Raw genomic sequence first — 17,298 nt, forward strand, 5'->3', positions numbered from 1 at the left:
CTTTGCCTCTCACTCGGAGATTCCACTGTGTCTGTATAAGTCTTTGCTCCCTCCGCAGCCCCTTCAGCTCTGCTTTTCTGCTACAGACAGAAGGATCTTTTTTGTGACCTATCTGTTCAGAATATCATTAAGGTTCCCCAGTGTACTGGAATTAAATTACTTTTCTTGCATTCAGTGTCCTTAGCAGTCTAGTACATTTTCAGCTCTGTAAATAATCCTTTCTAATCATCAGGGCACTTGCAAGTGTGGGACATGGATGTCGTCTTGTTTTGCCACATCTTTGCATTTTCTGTGCCTACATTATGTAGCCTTAGACTTTCCTGCTGGAAGTATCCCTAGTCATCCTTCAGGGTTCCCCAGTCCAGTGCCTAGCAAATACACTTGCACGGGGGTGTGAGCACTCCTCCCTGCTCCAGTTTGGCAAATACATTTGCACTGGGGTGTGAGCACTCCTCCGTGCTCCAGTTTGGCAAATACACTTGCACTGGGGTGTGAGCACTCCTCCGTGCTCCAGTTTGGCAAATACACTTGCACGGGGGTGTGAGCACTCCTCCGTGCTCCAGTTTGCACAGTACTCCTTACTCAAGCTCTTCTTCCTTCTCCACCAGCCTGCAGTTTCTGAAGGACAAAGGCCAGCCAGTGTACCATCCACACCCCTCAACAACTGCACAGTTATACTAGTCTGCAGTTCCCAAAAGACAAGGACCACACTCTTGACAACTGTACAGTCTCATGTGCAGGGCCACCCCACTATTCAACATGTATCTGTTTAGAGACAACTGAATACCTGCCTAGAAAGACCTCTGTGTGATGCTACATCACACTGCATTTCCACAATACTTGCTGCGGGAGGTGTCACACAGATGACACTATTAAATGGCCCCGGTGCTCGGCATCTGCCTACAGCAGAGTTTCTAAATCTTGGTATGACAGAAATCTTGAACTATGTAAATTGCCGGCTAATGATGTGGACAGGGGGTCTAGCTCCTGCCCACCAGATGCTAGTAGTGTCCCCTCCCTGCAGTTCGATGATCAGAAATATCTCCAGATGCTGCCAGCATCCCCTAAGGGAGGAAACAGATCAGCTTGAGGTTGCAGACCATGGAGCTGTGATGTAAAATCAGCGCTTTTCGCTGAGTACATTGTATGTTTGTAAAATCCACCTTTCCCAACAAAGTCATTAGTTAAGAAGAAAGGAGTGCCGGAATTCTGAGGAAGGGAGAAGCACAGGATGACAGTTTCACATAAGAAAATGAATAGTTAGGGAGAGTGGCAAATTGAGAGTTCTCAGCTGCACTGGGAATGTGTGGTCTGCACCACAGGTGAGCCAACCATGCTGTCTGAGTCCTCGGGTTGAAGCAAGCGACGAACTGTACTCAGTCAGCTAGGTGATTTTCCCATGAGAGGCAAAAAGCAAACGCCTGTAGCTCGATATAGCTTAGCACACCCAATCCTGGATTTAGCTCCCAACACAGTAATAAGCGAGCACAATGCCTCACAGCTTGAAATCCTAGCACTCAGAAGTAGAGGCGGGGATAAAAATTTCAAGACCATCCTCTGCTGCACAGAGAATTCAAGGCAAGCCTGGGCTATATGAAAACCTGCCTCAAAACCCCTTTCCCAGAAAAAGCAAGGAGTTGAGTGTGTCCAGCAAGTGATTCAAGAAAGGATCATATTGATGGATCAGACACCTGAAACTAAGTCCTGAAAGAAATGAGGTTGGGTTAAAACATAGCACAGTAGTGTTAGGTTAGTAGATGACTCCGTGGGAGGAGTGTTTGCCGTGCAAATCTAACCACTTGAGTTTAAAACCCTAAGCCCACCACACACAGGAGCACAAGCTACCTTAATCTCCTCACACACTTACTGGGGGGCAGGAGTCAGAGGCGGGAGAGTTGTCGGAAGTTTACCGAGTGGCCAGCCTGGTGCAGCATTACATAAAAGAGATTGTCTCAAATAAGCTCAAAGGTGAGAACCAACACTGGAGACTGTCCTCCGAACAACACAGGTCTGCCACGACACATGTCGCCACTCACACACAGACATATACACACATAGAGGAAAGAAGTAGCTCAAGCCAGTGGCTGGAAGACTGGGGTTGACAACTTGGTGGATGAAAGCTCTTTAAAAGAAAGAGTCGCTGGAGTCAGAGTTGAAGTGAGTGAGCAGGAAGGTAAGATGGTTGTCTTCCATCATGGCTCGTCAAAAACCTAGGCACTGCAGCTTTTAGAGGAGATATGTTAGTATTAATGGGGTATGTGGGAGATATATATATATCTCATATGTGTGTGTGTGTGTGTGTGTGTGTGTGTGTGTGTGTGTGCATGTGTATGTCTACATATGATGCCAGTTGTGGACCATGAAGATGCCCCACTCAGATCTTTCTTTACAAGAGTGCATTGTAGGTCCATGACAGTCTGAGAGCTGCTCCCCTGTGAATGTTAGCAACCTGATCACAGCCAGCATGTTCCTGAAGACCTGTTGAGTGGGCATCTCTGACCCCATCCCTCTCTTTACCCTAGCTTAGACCTCCTCAGCCCTGTGCTCTGAGTCTCTTCCCAGTCAAGCCTTCCTCTCCCCTCCCACAGGCATCAGATCAATGAGGTAGCAGGAAGGCTCTCTCTCTCACCAGACCTGCTTTCCTCGCCTTTTATTTTTCAGAGATTCTCATAGATTAATCCTTTGCATATTTAATTTCATCCTGTCATTTGCTTTTACCAAGACCCAAGGCTTACAGCTAGAATAGAGCCCTGTAATAGATCATGCAAAAATTACTCTTATAACATGGAGAATGTTCCTCTTAGAAATCCAGTGATAGAGGAAAGAGATAGAGACAGAGACAGACAGACAGACAGACAGACAGACACTACAATATCTGTGTAATTAATTTCCCTTCAGGTCTCTACTCATCAAAACATTTTAATTTCTGTGGCCAAAAGCTCCCTGCTATATGCTATGTGGCACCTGAATGAACTTTAAACAACTCATCTTGAAAGGAGAGGGAGCCGCAGCAGAGTTCCTGTACCAACACTGCCTGTGCACTCAGCTTATGCACAGATCCCAGATAGATGCCTGATCCTTGAGACAAACAACTTCCAGAAGGACTGGAAAAAATGAGTTTCTGGGGGCTGGAGAGGTGGCTCAGATGTTAGGAGCACTAACTGTTCTTCTAGAGGTCCTGAGTTCAATTTCCAGCAACCACATGGTGGTTCACAACCATCTGTAATGGGATCCAATGCCTTCTTCTGGTATGTCTGAAGAGAGTAACAGTGTACTCATATGAAATAAATAAATAAAACTTTAAGCAAGCAAACAAACAAAAATGACTTTCTGGTGCTTAGATTTCAGGGAGGGAAAAACTAGGAATTCTGATACTTGAGAAGACTCTTCAGTACCAGGTCTGGCATGACTGTGGAAGGGACGATGTGACATGGTTTCTACCCCTTGAGCAGGACCAGTAGGATGTGGGCCTCTACGAGTGCTGATTGTTGCAGTGCTTGTAGGGCTTGTTTGCATAATAATGTACATATTTTTGCTTCATGTTCCTCCTTTGGAGAATGTTCTCCCTACTAAGGTTAATGACTTCATAATAATCAGAAACAGCATGAGTCTGGGAAGCAAGAATGTGTCTGATGTTCCTCAGCAAATGCAGTGACCTTCAGGACAGCCCTTAAGGCTGTGGGAAAGAACTCTGAAAACATGAGTTCAACAATTTCTCAACTATGCAAAATAAAAGGATGCAATATGAATTGTGTAAGGGGCTTCACAGACCAAAACGAAACCAAACCAACCAAACAAACAACAAAAAATAAACAGAGGCATCTGCACTAATGAGTAAATAAAGGGAAAGGAATAGTTAAAGAAAACAAGGTTCATGGTTCAAGTAATAAAAGCACAAGGAAGTGAGAGAATGGTCATCCTAGGACAGAAATCCCACTCAACTAAGCTTATTGTTTGTATTTACAAAGGCAGGCAGATTTCTGAGTTCAAGGCTGGCCTGGGACAGATGGAGTATAGGTCCAGGCATGGTGGGAGTTGTGATCTCAGGGCAGGATCCCACCCAGCTAAGCTTATTGATTGTGTTTAGAAAGGCAGGCAGATCTCTGAGCTCAAGGTTTGTTTACAAAGCAAGTTCAAGGACAGCCAAACTTTGGCAGTGAAGGAGTTGGAAAACAGAAAGTTAACTTTGTCACATAAAATAGCCTCTATCTCTAGATTTTACAACCACAAGCACTATGCCCAGTGAACCACATAGGACTTGCTATGTTAAAAAAATAATGTGCTTTCTATCTTTTTCTAAGAATCAGGGGGCTAAGGTCACAAAATGCTGATTCATGGGATAATCAAAAGGGAACTTGGAGTAAATGATTGAATTGATATGTAAATAAAAGACTGGGCTTTGGTCTGCAAGAACAGAGCTATCCAGAGAGCTAACACACCTCTTTTAGAATTTGTCTAGTTGGAAAATCCAAAAGCTATCTAGAAAGCTGTCTTAAGCAGAAGACAAAGCTGTCAGCTTGCACCCATAATTGACTATGAGTCACATCTTTCACTGCCCCTTTTCACCCCTTTATCAAGACTCTTTTCCAAGACAAGGCTGATTCTTGGCATCTCAGGGAAGCAAGTGGCAGATAAGACAGCTGAAGGCAAACCTCCACCCATTTGTCCATTCTTCCTCTCAGTAATTCTCCAGATGTTTCTTAAGCAATAAAGCATCTACCCCAAGAAGCATGTGCTAGGACCCCTTACACACACACACACACACACACACACACACACACACACACACACACATCTCCACATGCCTCCAACACACACACACACACACAGAGAGAGAGAGAGAGAGAGAGAGAGAGAGAGAGAGAGAGAGAGAGAGAGAACACTTAAAACAAGGTCCCAATCCATGCAAAAAATAAAATCTACCACCTGACATTTATCTGATAGATTTTTATTGCATACCTCTTCCGGGCCAGAATCAATCATTTAAAAATGTAGACTGTAATTCATACTTCTTGACAACCCAATGCCTTTCAAAGGGTGAAAGTCTGAGATAACAGCCTTAGATCCTTCAACCATCCACCCCTTTCCCCAGAGACAGGGATCACACCCTTGAAAACCCCTTATCTCCTTGTAGGAGTCTACCATCCTGGTTTATTCTAAGAAGACTTGCAAACATATGTTTTCATACTTGTCCTCTTCTGTTCAAAAATTTTTAATATCACACTATTACTTAGAAAATAACAAAATTCAAGGCTCTTCACCATCTAGTCTTACTTCCCTCCTCTCTGTTCACTTTCTTGTAAGCCTAAATCTAACAGCCTCAATCTTACTCACCCAAGATGTCTGGTCTTTATCCTTCACCCACACTGGCCCTTCCATCCTACAAGTGCACCCCAAGCATCCAGATAAATTACTGTTCAGGGCCCAGTTCAAATCCTAACATAACCTTTCCAGACTAGGTGCTTCCCAACTAGAGGTCACCTCTCAGCTAGCTCTGCTCCTCCATCTTATTGGGCTTCATCTTATTTGTATAGCTTTCTCTCTCTTTACAAGACCTTAAATTTTACAGAGGCATTCTGTTGATTAATCTCTTCACCATACCACTTCCCCTCTAAATCCTCATTAAATAATAAATCCGTGGCTCCATGAGGATAGTGTACCTTTTACAAGTATGCACTGTTAAACTCTCCTAATGATGGAAACTATACTTTAGGGTTTGGGGAAATGTAAACAACAGTCCTGAAAATAGCTGTCAATTTTTAACTAAGAAAACATTATGGCTACAAGGTAGTTTAAAAAGATAATTTGAATGTTTGTATGTATGTACGTATGTATGTATGTATGTGTATGTGTGTGTATGTGCATGTGTGTGTATAATACAAATACATAAATCCTTCTGGTTGCTGTTCTAGAATACTGGTTTTAGAAGTTCCAGTCAGTCGCAGAATAAGGTCTTCAGGTGTCATCTCATGCCATTTGCCTCTATTCCCCAACCAATCCATAATCTCATAGTAAAATAAAAACACCTTATTTTAAGGATTCCCACAAGAAAGAAATGCGCAGAATTTATGTAAATTCATCCTAGTGCCTCCCGATATTTTCTGCCAGAGTATTACTCCATAAGTTAAATGGAATTATAATTTCACTTTGTCTCTTAAGGGGTAGTGTGGTATACTGATTTAAATGTGTGGCTTCCAGCTGGGGATAGGGCCTTCAACTCTGTAGAAGGCCAAATGCCCATTACATTAAATACTCCATTCAGTTCCAATAACTGCAAAGTAAATAAAATTAAAAAGACATATGGCTTCTGAGATCAGACTTCTGTTTGTCTCTGGAGACCCATGCTGTTCTGTCTTGGCTTCCTCATCTTTAAAGTAGGGGTGATAATAGAATTCATCTCATAGGATAATGTCAGTCCTTGACTAAACCGTATGTAAATTATTCAGAACGATATCTGAAATCTGGAACATGATATATGAGTACTGATTATAAATATTTATTTTATTTTGAATAAGATGGAAATAGCTTGATACTAGTCTTTCATACCTATAGGTTAAGAATAAATGAATCTTTTTTACTGAAGTGAATAGACCCACTTCCATTGTACCACTTTTAATCAGATGAAAAATTTAACATTTCAAAGGTCTTCATCTTAGTTCTGAGAAGAATATTTGGCTACTATTAAGAGGATTTTTGAACAAAGATTCCAGAAGTCCCACCTATTTAACCTGTATCTTTTACAACCGTTCTTCATGTTAGGCACATGGTCATGTGGATGTTGCCTGGTAGGTTAGGGCCCATCTTCATGGTTTGAATGCCAATTTTTATTTAGATTAACACTCTTTAACTATGTCACTTACCACTTTTTCGAATTCTTTCTTCCAACAGGTCTGCATGTCCGGCGGGAAGTTTCTTATTGAAAATTTCCGCTGAACGAAGGAACATGGCCTCAACCGCGGACCCTTTGAGCAAAGCAATCTGATCTTCGTGGTCCAGTGTCTGAAACCCTATGATGATAATCAAACAGGTTAAAGAGTCGTGTTTGCCCAACAATATTTCACACTGTTTACATAGGAGTCTATTGCATGTGTACTGTAAGATTTCACCATTGGACCATCCACACTAATAAAGCCTTCCCATCAACTGTAGTTGTTTCACAGTAGGTCTTCAAGGGGAGTCAACTGGATTCCTGTTGGACCCCTAATGAAAAGCTTGATTTTTGTCTGCTCTGAGTCAGGCTTACTGAAGAAGTTCAGTGAAAAGAGAGGTGTCAAATGCACAGCAAGCTCATGCATAACTGTAGAAATCGGCTGACACAGATGAAGCAGCCCTCAGAAACCTGATGTTGGCAGATTCTCTTTGAGCCATTATTCTGGGCATACCTGGCATGCAGGGTTAACTCAGAAAATAAAAGCCCCCAGAGCGAGAATATCAGGCTGACCCGTGAGGCTTAGTCAGAATGTAGAGAATGAGTAACATATCCCCCAAGGTGATTAGTGTCATCTTGAGGTATGATTTCTGGGCTAATATCTGCACCGTGCAGTGTGGGGGAAACAGACAAAACTGAGGAAGAACTGTTCATTTCGAGGAAGAGAAACGTCATCTGGAAGGCAGGAATTCCTCATCCAGGCTTTTAGAACACAGCCTCCAGCTCTGATATCCTGCCCACCCCCCACCCTGCCTCTCTCCTCCTGATACGCTGAGGCCATGGCTCTCCTGAGATCTGAAAGTGTGCTGTTGTCCCAGAGATGGATGTTCTTCCCTGGTATCCCAGTACCTCCCCACCCCCACCCCTCCCCCACACACCAACAGGCATCAGTTATCTACTGCAAGCTTATCCCTCGTAAAGCCCCAAGCTCTCGTTAGATGTCACATGCTTCATGTCTGCCAACGGAATGTACCACTACCTGTCAGGAGACAGTGGACTCATGCTTATGTATTAGCCGCTACCTATGAAGGAATATAAGCTTTTTAGAACAGATACTGACTACTTCACTTTTGTACCCTCAATGCCTGGTGTATAATAGGTGCCTGGTATTACTTGTTGGGCAGCAAAATGAAAAAATAAATGAATGATAAAAGATCCACAATTGTTGTGTGTGCGTGCACGCACACACACACACACACACACACACACAGCAGGAAAGTCATCAGTTTCTATTGGATTAGGAGAGTGTTAAACAGCAATGACCACTCAAAGAGAGTAATGCTAAGGATTAACAGTCACTATCAGGGTTGGAGACTTAGCTCAGTTGGTAGAGTGATTGTCTAAGCCTGCTAGAAGCCCTGGGTTCCAACCTCTCCCCAGCACCATATGAAATTGGATATGCTGATGCTTGTTATAATCTCAATATTTGTTAGGGAAAAGCACGGAGATCAGAAATCTAAGGTCTTCTTCTAATGATACCACTTGTTTGAGGTCAGTTCAGCCTCCATAAGGCCCTAACAGAAAAGTTACTGCTGGCAGGACCGTGTCTTCGCTTTTCTGGGTCTCCAGAACCCTGGACAGTGACTGAGAAAGGATGTACTAAAAGGATAGCAGAATTTCCCACAATCCTTTTCAATATTGGAGATATGCTACCATTGCTGATATTTGTAATGTTACCTCTATAGCTGCAGTTAGGGGAAAATGATTGACAGATTCTTTTGTCTGATGTTTCTTTCTGTGTTTTAAGATTTTATTCTCCCTCTCTGACTTTATGCATTGAACACACATGCATTCTACCCTCTCTTTGGAACCAGGGACTGTGAACGAGGAGGAGTTGAGATATTTCCATTTGCATCTGGTCACTCATTATTTTGAAGATCAAAAGAAACTGACCATTTGAACTGAAGAAAAGAGAATCTTCCCATAGTTTTTAAAATCTCATCCCCCTCTACCTTTTTCATTTCCTCTCCCCACAGTTTTTATTTTTGGGTGATCTTGGTTTTTAATCTAGATTAGTGTCACCTTAATTAGCATATAACAAATTAAGCTTCTCTTTCATTGTTAGTAGAGAAGCAAGAGAATATTAAAAATGTCAATGACAGCAAGAACTTTTCACATCCTCTGAGTTTTATTAGGCTAATGTCTGTCTGTGACACATTTAATATAGAATAGCATAATGCTGGTAAAAAGAAGGCAAATGAGCCGGTCTAATTAAACCCTACGTCAGAAGCTATTGTCTGAAATTTAATAAGTGCTATGCTGCTACTGAAGGTATTTATTACACTCGGCACTATGAAATTGTAAATGCACTAATATTTTCAAATTCTTTTGAGACAAATTTTATTAGGTAGCCTAGGCTAACTTTGTTAATTTTTTTTTCACTGAAACAATCTAAATCACATCTTTGATAGCTCAGATGACACACATACAGGGATGATGCATGCTGGGAAATGTGGCTTGGCACTTCTGTTTCTTTAGTGGAGAAGTTCATGGGCTTAGCACATCAGGACCCAGCTCTTTTCTTCACCTTATACACACCACCGTTCATCAATCTGCATGGATTTTCAAATCTATCATCTCCCTCTTTTCTCTTCTCCTCTTAGTACCTTATTTTGAGCCTTCTTCTCTGGACTTAAGGAGTAGCCTAGAAACAGATCCCCCTGCTTTCTGTCTTTTCCCGTCCAAGCCCACCTCATACACCTGATAAGAACATCTCTCGGTAACAAAAATATCATCATTTCCTAAAACCTCTTTACCACCCAGAAGTCAATGGCTACACTCCTCAGGTCCTTACTATCTAGTGCCAATTTCCTTACTACCTAATCAAAGAGCATGCTAAAGACATTACTCTCTAGCCACATTGAATTTTGTTTCCCATTGTGTGTGTGCGTGCGTGCGTGTGCACGCGCGCACATGCGTGTGGTGGCGTATATGTTCCTGTGTGCATTTTTAATTGTGTGTGCATCTATGCATGTGGGTGTGGCTTTGTGAAGGTCAGAGGTCAATACTGAGTAGCTTCCTCAAACATCTCACTGACTCTGGACCTCAGTGATTCTGGTAGCCTGGCTGGTCAGCAAGTCCTGGGGATCCTTCTGCCTTTGCCTCTCCAGTGCTGGCATTTTAGGAGTGTAACACCATTCATGGATGCTTATGTGGCTACTGGAGATCCAACATCAGGTCCATGTCTTTGGTCTCTGGGTGTTCGTGTGTGTGTGTGTGTGTGTGTGCGCGCGCGCGCGCGCGCTCACATGAGAATACCCTTTAACTACCCTTCTTGAAGAGATCAGCCATGTACTTGAATGACATCAACCATTGCTTATTGAATAACAGGTAAATGACAACTTTGCAGAGTCTCAATTCTGACCTATGTATTTGGAAGATTTTTTGTTTTGTTTTTAAAAACAGTTTTTAATGTATACCAGGCTGGCCTCACAGGTTAATATGCACCCAAACATATCATCAGGTCCAGTTTACACAGTGCTATGGATCAAACTCAGAACTTCATGAGTATTAGGCAAGCATTCTAGTAACTGAACTAGGACAAATTATTATAGATGATTCTGAGTATGTTTTCTGCCTCTGACTTTTCATGTCTGTAGTAATTAGAAACACTAAAGTGACTTGAATTTCTTCAATGTCACAGAAAAACTGTACAATGTAGTAGAGTAATTGCTAATGGAAAAACACCTAATGAAAGAAATCCTGGTGACAGATCTGATCACATAAGAATGCTTTAAGAACTGAAATAAAATATTGTACACAGAGTGATTAATATTATAATGGCACATTTTACACATTTTAAGAACATTAATTTTTATTATTTTTTAAAAAAATACCTGGAAGCTTTTTTGTGAATTCTACGAGAATCTGTACATGACTGGTAGCCATTTCTGTTAATATGAGAAAATTTTCTTCTGCACTAAATTCTTCTTTTAACTAAATTTTAAGAAAAAGTAAATGATTAATAAATAGACAGGAAAAAATAACCCAATATAAAATTATTAAAGGACAAAAACTAGACTTGAGTAATGAAATTTAAAGACATGGGTCATATTTGGAAAACCATTACAATTTACAAGTTAGATCTGAGACTTCTTTTTCAATTGCTTAATGCTGATAACAGTTTGGACATATAACTTGAAAGTCTCAGAAAACAATCACTTTGAATAACACATTTACATGTAAATCCCACCTTAAAAGGTAGTAAAAGGTCACAAAAAATGCTAACTTTAAATAAGTGTATTTTCAGATAGAGTACATACAATTTTATTTGTGATTTCCTGCGGCATTCTCTGTTTATTGTATGAATCCATAATATAATCCAGGAGGGTCTGTTGGTCTGCAGTGAGTTCAGTTTTCTCCTACACTGGCAAGAAAATGAAAGATGTTAGGGAGGGCAGCTAAATACATAGTTCAGTATGTGCACTTATCTGAAACAAACTAGTAATGGAGAATTTTTTAAAGCCCCAAGAGTTGTGACCTTTCACATAGTGGGGGATAGGTTTCTCTAGCAGTAACATGCTTCCCGAAAGTTATTTCGACTTGCTCTTTTTCCTATTTACAAAACATAAATAATGAAATACTCTCCTCATACGTCTCATGGGAGTATATAGTAATGTGAATATAGGGGCCATTGAGCACAGTAGCATTGAAGGTCAGTAGAATTCCAAGGTTAAATCATAGCTTCTAAAGGCTTCCTGTGTGTTAAGTGGAGAATCCATCCACGCATACTCATCTGTATTCAAGGATGGCAAACTGTGGCCTGTGGACCACATCCGCCAGGGTAAATATAACATTTTATTGGAATGTGGCCATGCTCCTTTCCTGGTATTTTGTCTGTGCTCCTTTTGAGTTAAAATGGCAGTTACATGGTTGTCATACAGAGCATGTGGCCAACACCTAAAATCCTACATATGTAGTACGTTATAGGAAAAAAAAAAAGTCTGCTGACCCCACAGTCCACAGTCATCAGTCTGTCCAACTCAGATCCCAGATACCCCTTTCCCTCCTCACAGAAGCTTCACTTTCTACCCTATAGAAATAAAAAGTGTTGCATTAACTTTTTTCTTTTCTTTCTTTCCTTCTTTTCTTTTTTCTTGTTTCTTTCTTTCTTTTTCTTTTTCTTTTTTTTCTTTCTTATACCAAAGCGTTACTGATGAGGCTCTGTAGCAGAATGATCCTTTTTCATAAGATTAGTTTTCCTGAAATCATTACAAGCAATAAGAATAAAAACCTAACAACGGAGGAAGTTCTTCTTGCCAAATCAATACAGCCAAAGGTCTAGCTTGGAGATCTTGGCTTGTTGGCTTTTCAGCTAATGGAAGATAAGAATTCTTCCAGATGTTCTGTGATTTAGCATTGTGTGGCTGTCTAACCAGCCCAGATGCAGTTCCCTCACTCCATCTTTAGTTCTCCAGTGAATTTCTTGAGAGTTTTTTTTTGTTTTTGTTTTTGTTTTTTTATTCAATGAAAGGGTTTTCTCTATTGGTCCACAGATGTGTGATATCCTGCTTTCCCAACTGATAAGGACCAATCCACAGCCTCTACAGGGTCTAGATTTTCCAAGTTGGAACTTTCTTTCTCGAGGGCAGCTACTGTTAGGGTGGGGAGCTGGGATATGGTCATCAAAAACTCACGTGGAGCCTAGGCATGGCACTGCATGCTTTTAATTCCAGAATTCTGGAGGCAAGTCTCAGCACTTGGAAGGCAGAGGCAGGTGGATCGCTGTGACTTTGAGGCTATCCTGGTCTAAATAATGTGTTCCATGCTAGCCATGGCTACACAGTGAGATTCTGTCTCAGAAAAAAACCTCAAGTGGAAAACTCCATTGTGAAGACTAAACCGTTCCCACTGGCAGCCATTAGGTAGTTAGTAGCCCGAGGAGAATCTTCATTTTCTATCCATACACTGCTGTTATTTAAAATTGCACATCAAAAGCATCCATTTCCCTCTTGTTTCAAAAGAAAAGGAGGAGTTCATTCCAGGGTGCAACTGAGATGAAAATTTGGCGGTAGCTGAGACTCTTATCTGATAACCTCCCTGCCAGACAGATAGGTTCCCAGAAGCCCATTCGCCGCTAGCTTTGGCCGCGCCATCGCTTTGTTACCCTGCATGACTTGGTTGTGGAGGTCACTTGTCGCGCGTCACGCCCTTCGTTGTCCTCATTCACGGCCTGATCCGCATGCTGCTTCACATTTTTCCTTAGCCGTTTAGATTTACATTGAATTTCAGTTAACAAACCTGGGGGGCGGGGAGGGAAGTAAAAAAGAATATAAGGATGGAAAATCCTGTTGCCTGTGTGGTCCTTGAAGCAGCTGTCAGGTGATCAGCTCAGGTGAAGAGCAGAATTAATTTTAGCTCATCTGGCATTTAAAAGGAGAAGGCCAGATGGAGGGATGGCTTCGTGGTTAAGAGTAATTGCAGCTCTTGCAGAAGGCCGGAGGAGGTTGGTTCCCAGCACCCACACCACATATGTGGGGTGCCTCACAACCAGCTGTGATTCCAGTTCCAGGGGGTCCCATGCCCTCTCCTGGCCCCCTCAGGTACCCTGCATATATTATACACGTCCACACAAACACATACACTTAGACAAAAAATAAATCTTAAGGAAAAATTAAAAAAACATTTTTTTTAAGATTTGATTTTGAGTGAGGCATTTGACATCTCTGTGTGTGCTTCTTCATTTGTAGAACACAAATATTTGCCACAGAGTTTTGCATAGATGTTATTAGGTACTTAAAAAAAAACCCCTGGGCTTAATATATAAATGATTTGTGATGCTAAAGGGTCATACAAAGCACAAGGTGTTCAGTCAGTGGTATCGCAAATGATCCACTCCCTGTTCCTGGTCTAGGGTACCAGGGATGCTGCCTTCAAAGCATACAATTACTTTCAAACATGCAATTATTTTCACCTATATTAATACTGTTCAATAAAAAGTATATTCAGTTTTATATTAAACTTGTTGAGTAAAACAAATGTGAACACCTTTCAGAAAAAAAAAAAAACCCTACTAACTAATCTATGAAAATTACTAAAAATAAAAAGGTTACACTACTTAAGGAATGCCAGCCATTGCTTAGTTCTCAAGTTGAAGACAAAGTCTCTAGTGTGCTATTGGGAGGTGGTGGGGCCATGAGGAGAGGGCCAGATCTGCGGGTCATTGGAGGTATGTTCTCAGATGGGACTGTGGGACCCCAGCTTCTTCCTCGGTCCCTTTTTCTTTCAGGCTAAAGGTATAAGCATTGTACTATGACATCAGCTCCTCACCTTTGCCCTGCAGAAGCTTAAACACTGTGGAAAACTTCTAAATGCATGAGCCGAAACGAATGCTTTCTCTTAAGAATTCTCTCAGGTTTTTTAGATATTGATAGAAACCCGACTAACACAAAGTGTCTGAATTTTTTTTTTTTGTAAGCTTGTAGTCATCAATTGATTATGCTTTGAGCTTTAACAAGTAACGCAGGACTGCCTTCCTTATTTTTTGGATTTCTTTGTTCTTCTCTTGGCGACATGAAACAAAGCTCTAGGAGGCATACTGTGCAAAAGACTCATGAAACAGCTACGTCCCCGACAGAAAGATGTTTGTGCTTATAAATAAACCTACAGACTTTTGTGGGGAGGGTCTCTTACCAAATGAGCTCAGATGCAGCAAGTTCATATTTAAGTAATGAGCAACATGAACCGCCCAGTGTCAAAGGGTGACCGCCGCAAGATTGGATGGCAGCCGCTGCCCCTGGCCAGGTTCTTATTTCGTGTTTGCTAAACTGCGATTGTGATCAGCCTGTATAAAACTTTCATCCATCCAGGGATGGATTATTTATTTACACAGACCAGTTTTTCTCCCTCCTGAACACATTGTTTCTCCAGGAGCATCCCAGTCTCGGAAACAATGAAGCTAGGGTCACCTTCCCTGGGCTTTTATTTTGTGTGGCATTCCCTCTCTGAATGTTGTCATCCCCTTGGTGACATCTGTTTGTTGATTTGCTTGTCGGAGGAAAGAGGCATATCTCTAAATCTGAGTGGGCTGGAGGATGAAAAATTAATAATGTTATACTAACATGCATTCTAATTTCTGATGAAGGCGGTGGTTCCTTATAGGGCCAGTGTTTAATACAGTGTCCCCTTATCAGATCGAAGGACAAAATTATATTAAAACTCGGGGTCGTTAATTTCCTGTGTAAACCTATACAAATTGGCTCACAGCTGCACCAAGGGGAGGTGGATTCTTAATAAAAATGGCTTAGTTTAAAAACCTATTTAGATAGTTCACAGGCAGTTCCTGTCCCACCGCTATGAGTTTTTATGGTAATTAAGCAATAAATAAAGAGTATGTTAAAATCAAATTTAGATGAACTTCTCAGAATGCTGTCCGACATAGTTAGTTCATTAGAGCAAGTTACTTCAATAATGACATCACTCCTTCTATAAAAGTCTTCGCAACAAATGAAAACATAACCCTTCCCCCAAAAAAACCCAGTCATTTCTTTCAGAGAAATAAGTTGCTCTTCTGATGGCAGTTTAAGGAAGTCAGAGCTGCAGCACCCAGCTCAAAGCACAGAGAGGGCTCAGCAGAGCGCCTCGGCAGATTAACGTGGGGCTGTCTGAGTTACCTGGCGCCTGCCTCCTTAGGAGCTTTTATGGAGTTTAATTGCTTGAGGTGGATACCTGTATACATACATTCAGCCAACATCCCCATCTCTCTGCACTTCCTTAGCCGGCACTCCTGGCACTTTCGTCGCATGTACATGTCCATCACGCAGTTGCCTCCGTTCTTACACTTGTACACGGCGTTTTTGGTAATGCTTCTTCGGAAGAAACCTGTGGGGGAAACACTGGTAACTGTAAGAAGATCCCTAACACATTTTCAGGATATATATGTGGATTCAGAGTTCTCGGGAACAGTAGGGGAATCTCCCTGATGAGCCTTGAGCCATGGGGGGATGTAGCAGTAAACACTTTGCCATGCGCTGTTATGGGAAACGGAGCGGTTCTAAATTTCTCTCTCTAGAACAATAACAAGTGGAAATTAGGGACTCTCTTAGGGGAAAAAGATCAGGTCTTTTTTGTTGTTGTTGTTGTTGTTGTTTTGTTTTTGGTTTTTTTGTTTTTGTTTTTAAAGAATATATTACTTTCATTTATCGTTATTGGGGGACAATTATGGGCCAGTGAGTGCTACATATGTGCGTGCTGGAGCTATAAAGGCAAACAATCCATCCCTGCCCTCCCAGAGTTTAAAGGTTGACCTAAAGCAAATGTATGCAAATAACCAAACAAGGGAAGAGTAGAATTTGCTTGAATACTGCTGGATGCTGTGCTGGGGTAGGATGCATGCAGGGAATGGTTGATATAGCAAGTGAGGGGTTAGAGATTTGGCTCTGTAGTCCAGAGCACTTGGTGCTCTTGTGGAGGAAAGGGTTGGGTTCCCCAAACCCACTTGGTGGTTTACAACCACAGATAACTCCAGTTCCAGGAATCCAACACCTTTGACTTCTGTGAACATCAGGCATGCAGACAGTAAACACACATCCATGCAGACAAAAATCTCATACTGCACACAAAATGAAATAAATGATCCTTTTTTAAAACTTTGAACATGAGGCAGTAAGCAAAAAGCCAGAACTCATGTTGTTGTTTACCAGGTAGTAGGAAGAAGGTTGTACTCAAGGTTTGAGTTTTTCAGCGATTAATATGACTGCCTTGCCTAACCATAAAAATGCCAAGTGTGATTTAAAATGCATTATCTCCTCAGAGAAGAACAGTCCAGCTGCAGCTAGTTCAGATAAGATACCTAAAGCCAGGAAGGGAGTGTGACTCTTCCTCTGTTCATGTCTCTCATCTGTTTGTTCTCCAAACAGTTAACCATAGAGTCAAACAGTTCCAGGGTTGCTGTGGTAGTAAGCAGGGATATGTATTTGGGAAGCAAGAGAAGTTGACAGAGAAACTAATACTTGTTTAGTACAGAAGTTTACACACTTCTGAGGTTTTACACTTTCTGAGGTTTTGATGACATGTGTGGTAAAGCATGGTTCAAAGATACTAATGGAAAATTCCAGAAATAAGTCCCTCGGAAATTTTAAAATTACACGTTTCTGAATAGTGTGATGAACGGAATGTGTGTGTGTGTGTGTGTGTGTGTGTGTGTGTGTGTGCGTGTTTCTTGCAGCCTCACCCAGGGTAAGAATAAAAACCATCCCTTCAGCCAGCAAATCCATGTTGTACCGATTACTCACCCAGTGGCATTTGTGCAACAAATTCTATTGCATGTCATTCACATTTTTCTTTTTTGTCATTGGTTATTACTGATAATGTTCCTGTGCCTAATGCATGTCTGTATAGTTATGTATATGACTCACAGTTTGAGGCCTCCA

At 41.5% G+C, this 17,298-nt stretch overlaps 1 protein-coding gene across 4 annotated transcripts in view; it reads right to left on the minus strand.

The window, feature by feature from the left end:
- Nr1h4 (nuclear receptor subfamily 1 group H member 4) overlaps positions 1-17,298 on the minus strand; it is a 75,665-nt gene that overhangs the window by 12,017 nt on the left and 46,350 nt on the right. For 2 of the 4 annotated variants that reach the window (XM_028783047.1, XM_028783045.1), the window contains 5 exons: positions 15,596-15,748; positions 13,035-13,168; positions 11,191-11,289; positions 10,765-10,864; positions 6,861-7,007 (listed from right to left, as the gene is read on the minus strand). In XM_028783047.1, coding sequence (XP_028638880.1) covers positions 6,861-7,007; positions 10,765-10,864; positions 11,191-11,289; positions 13,035-13,168; positions 15,596-15,748 — 633 coding nt within the window. The remainder of the gene's footprint in view (positions 1-6,860; positions 7,008-10,764; positions 10,865-11,190; positions 11,290-13,034; positions 13,169-15,595; positions 15,749-17,298) is intronic. The other 2 variants (XM_028783048.1, XM_028783046.1) reach the window with 1 other exon arrangement.

This window comes from Grammomys surdaster, unplaced genomic scaffold (assembly GCF_004785775.1).
Source record: "Grammomys surdaster isolate TR1022 unplaced genomic scaffold, NIH_TR_1.0 958, whole genome shotgun sequence".
In the NCBI taxonomy this organism is placed as follows: Eukaryota; Metazoa; Chordata; class Mammalia; order Rodentia; family Muridae; genus Grammomys; species Grammomys surdaster.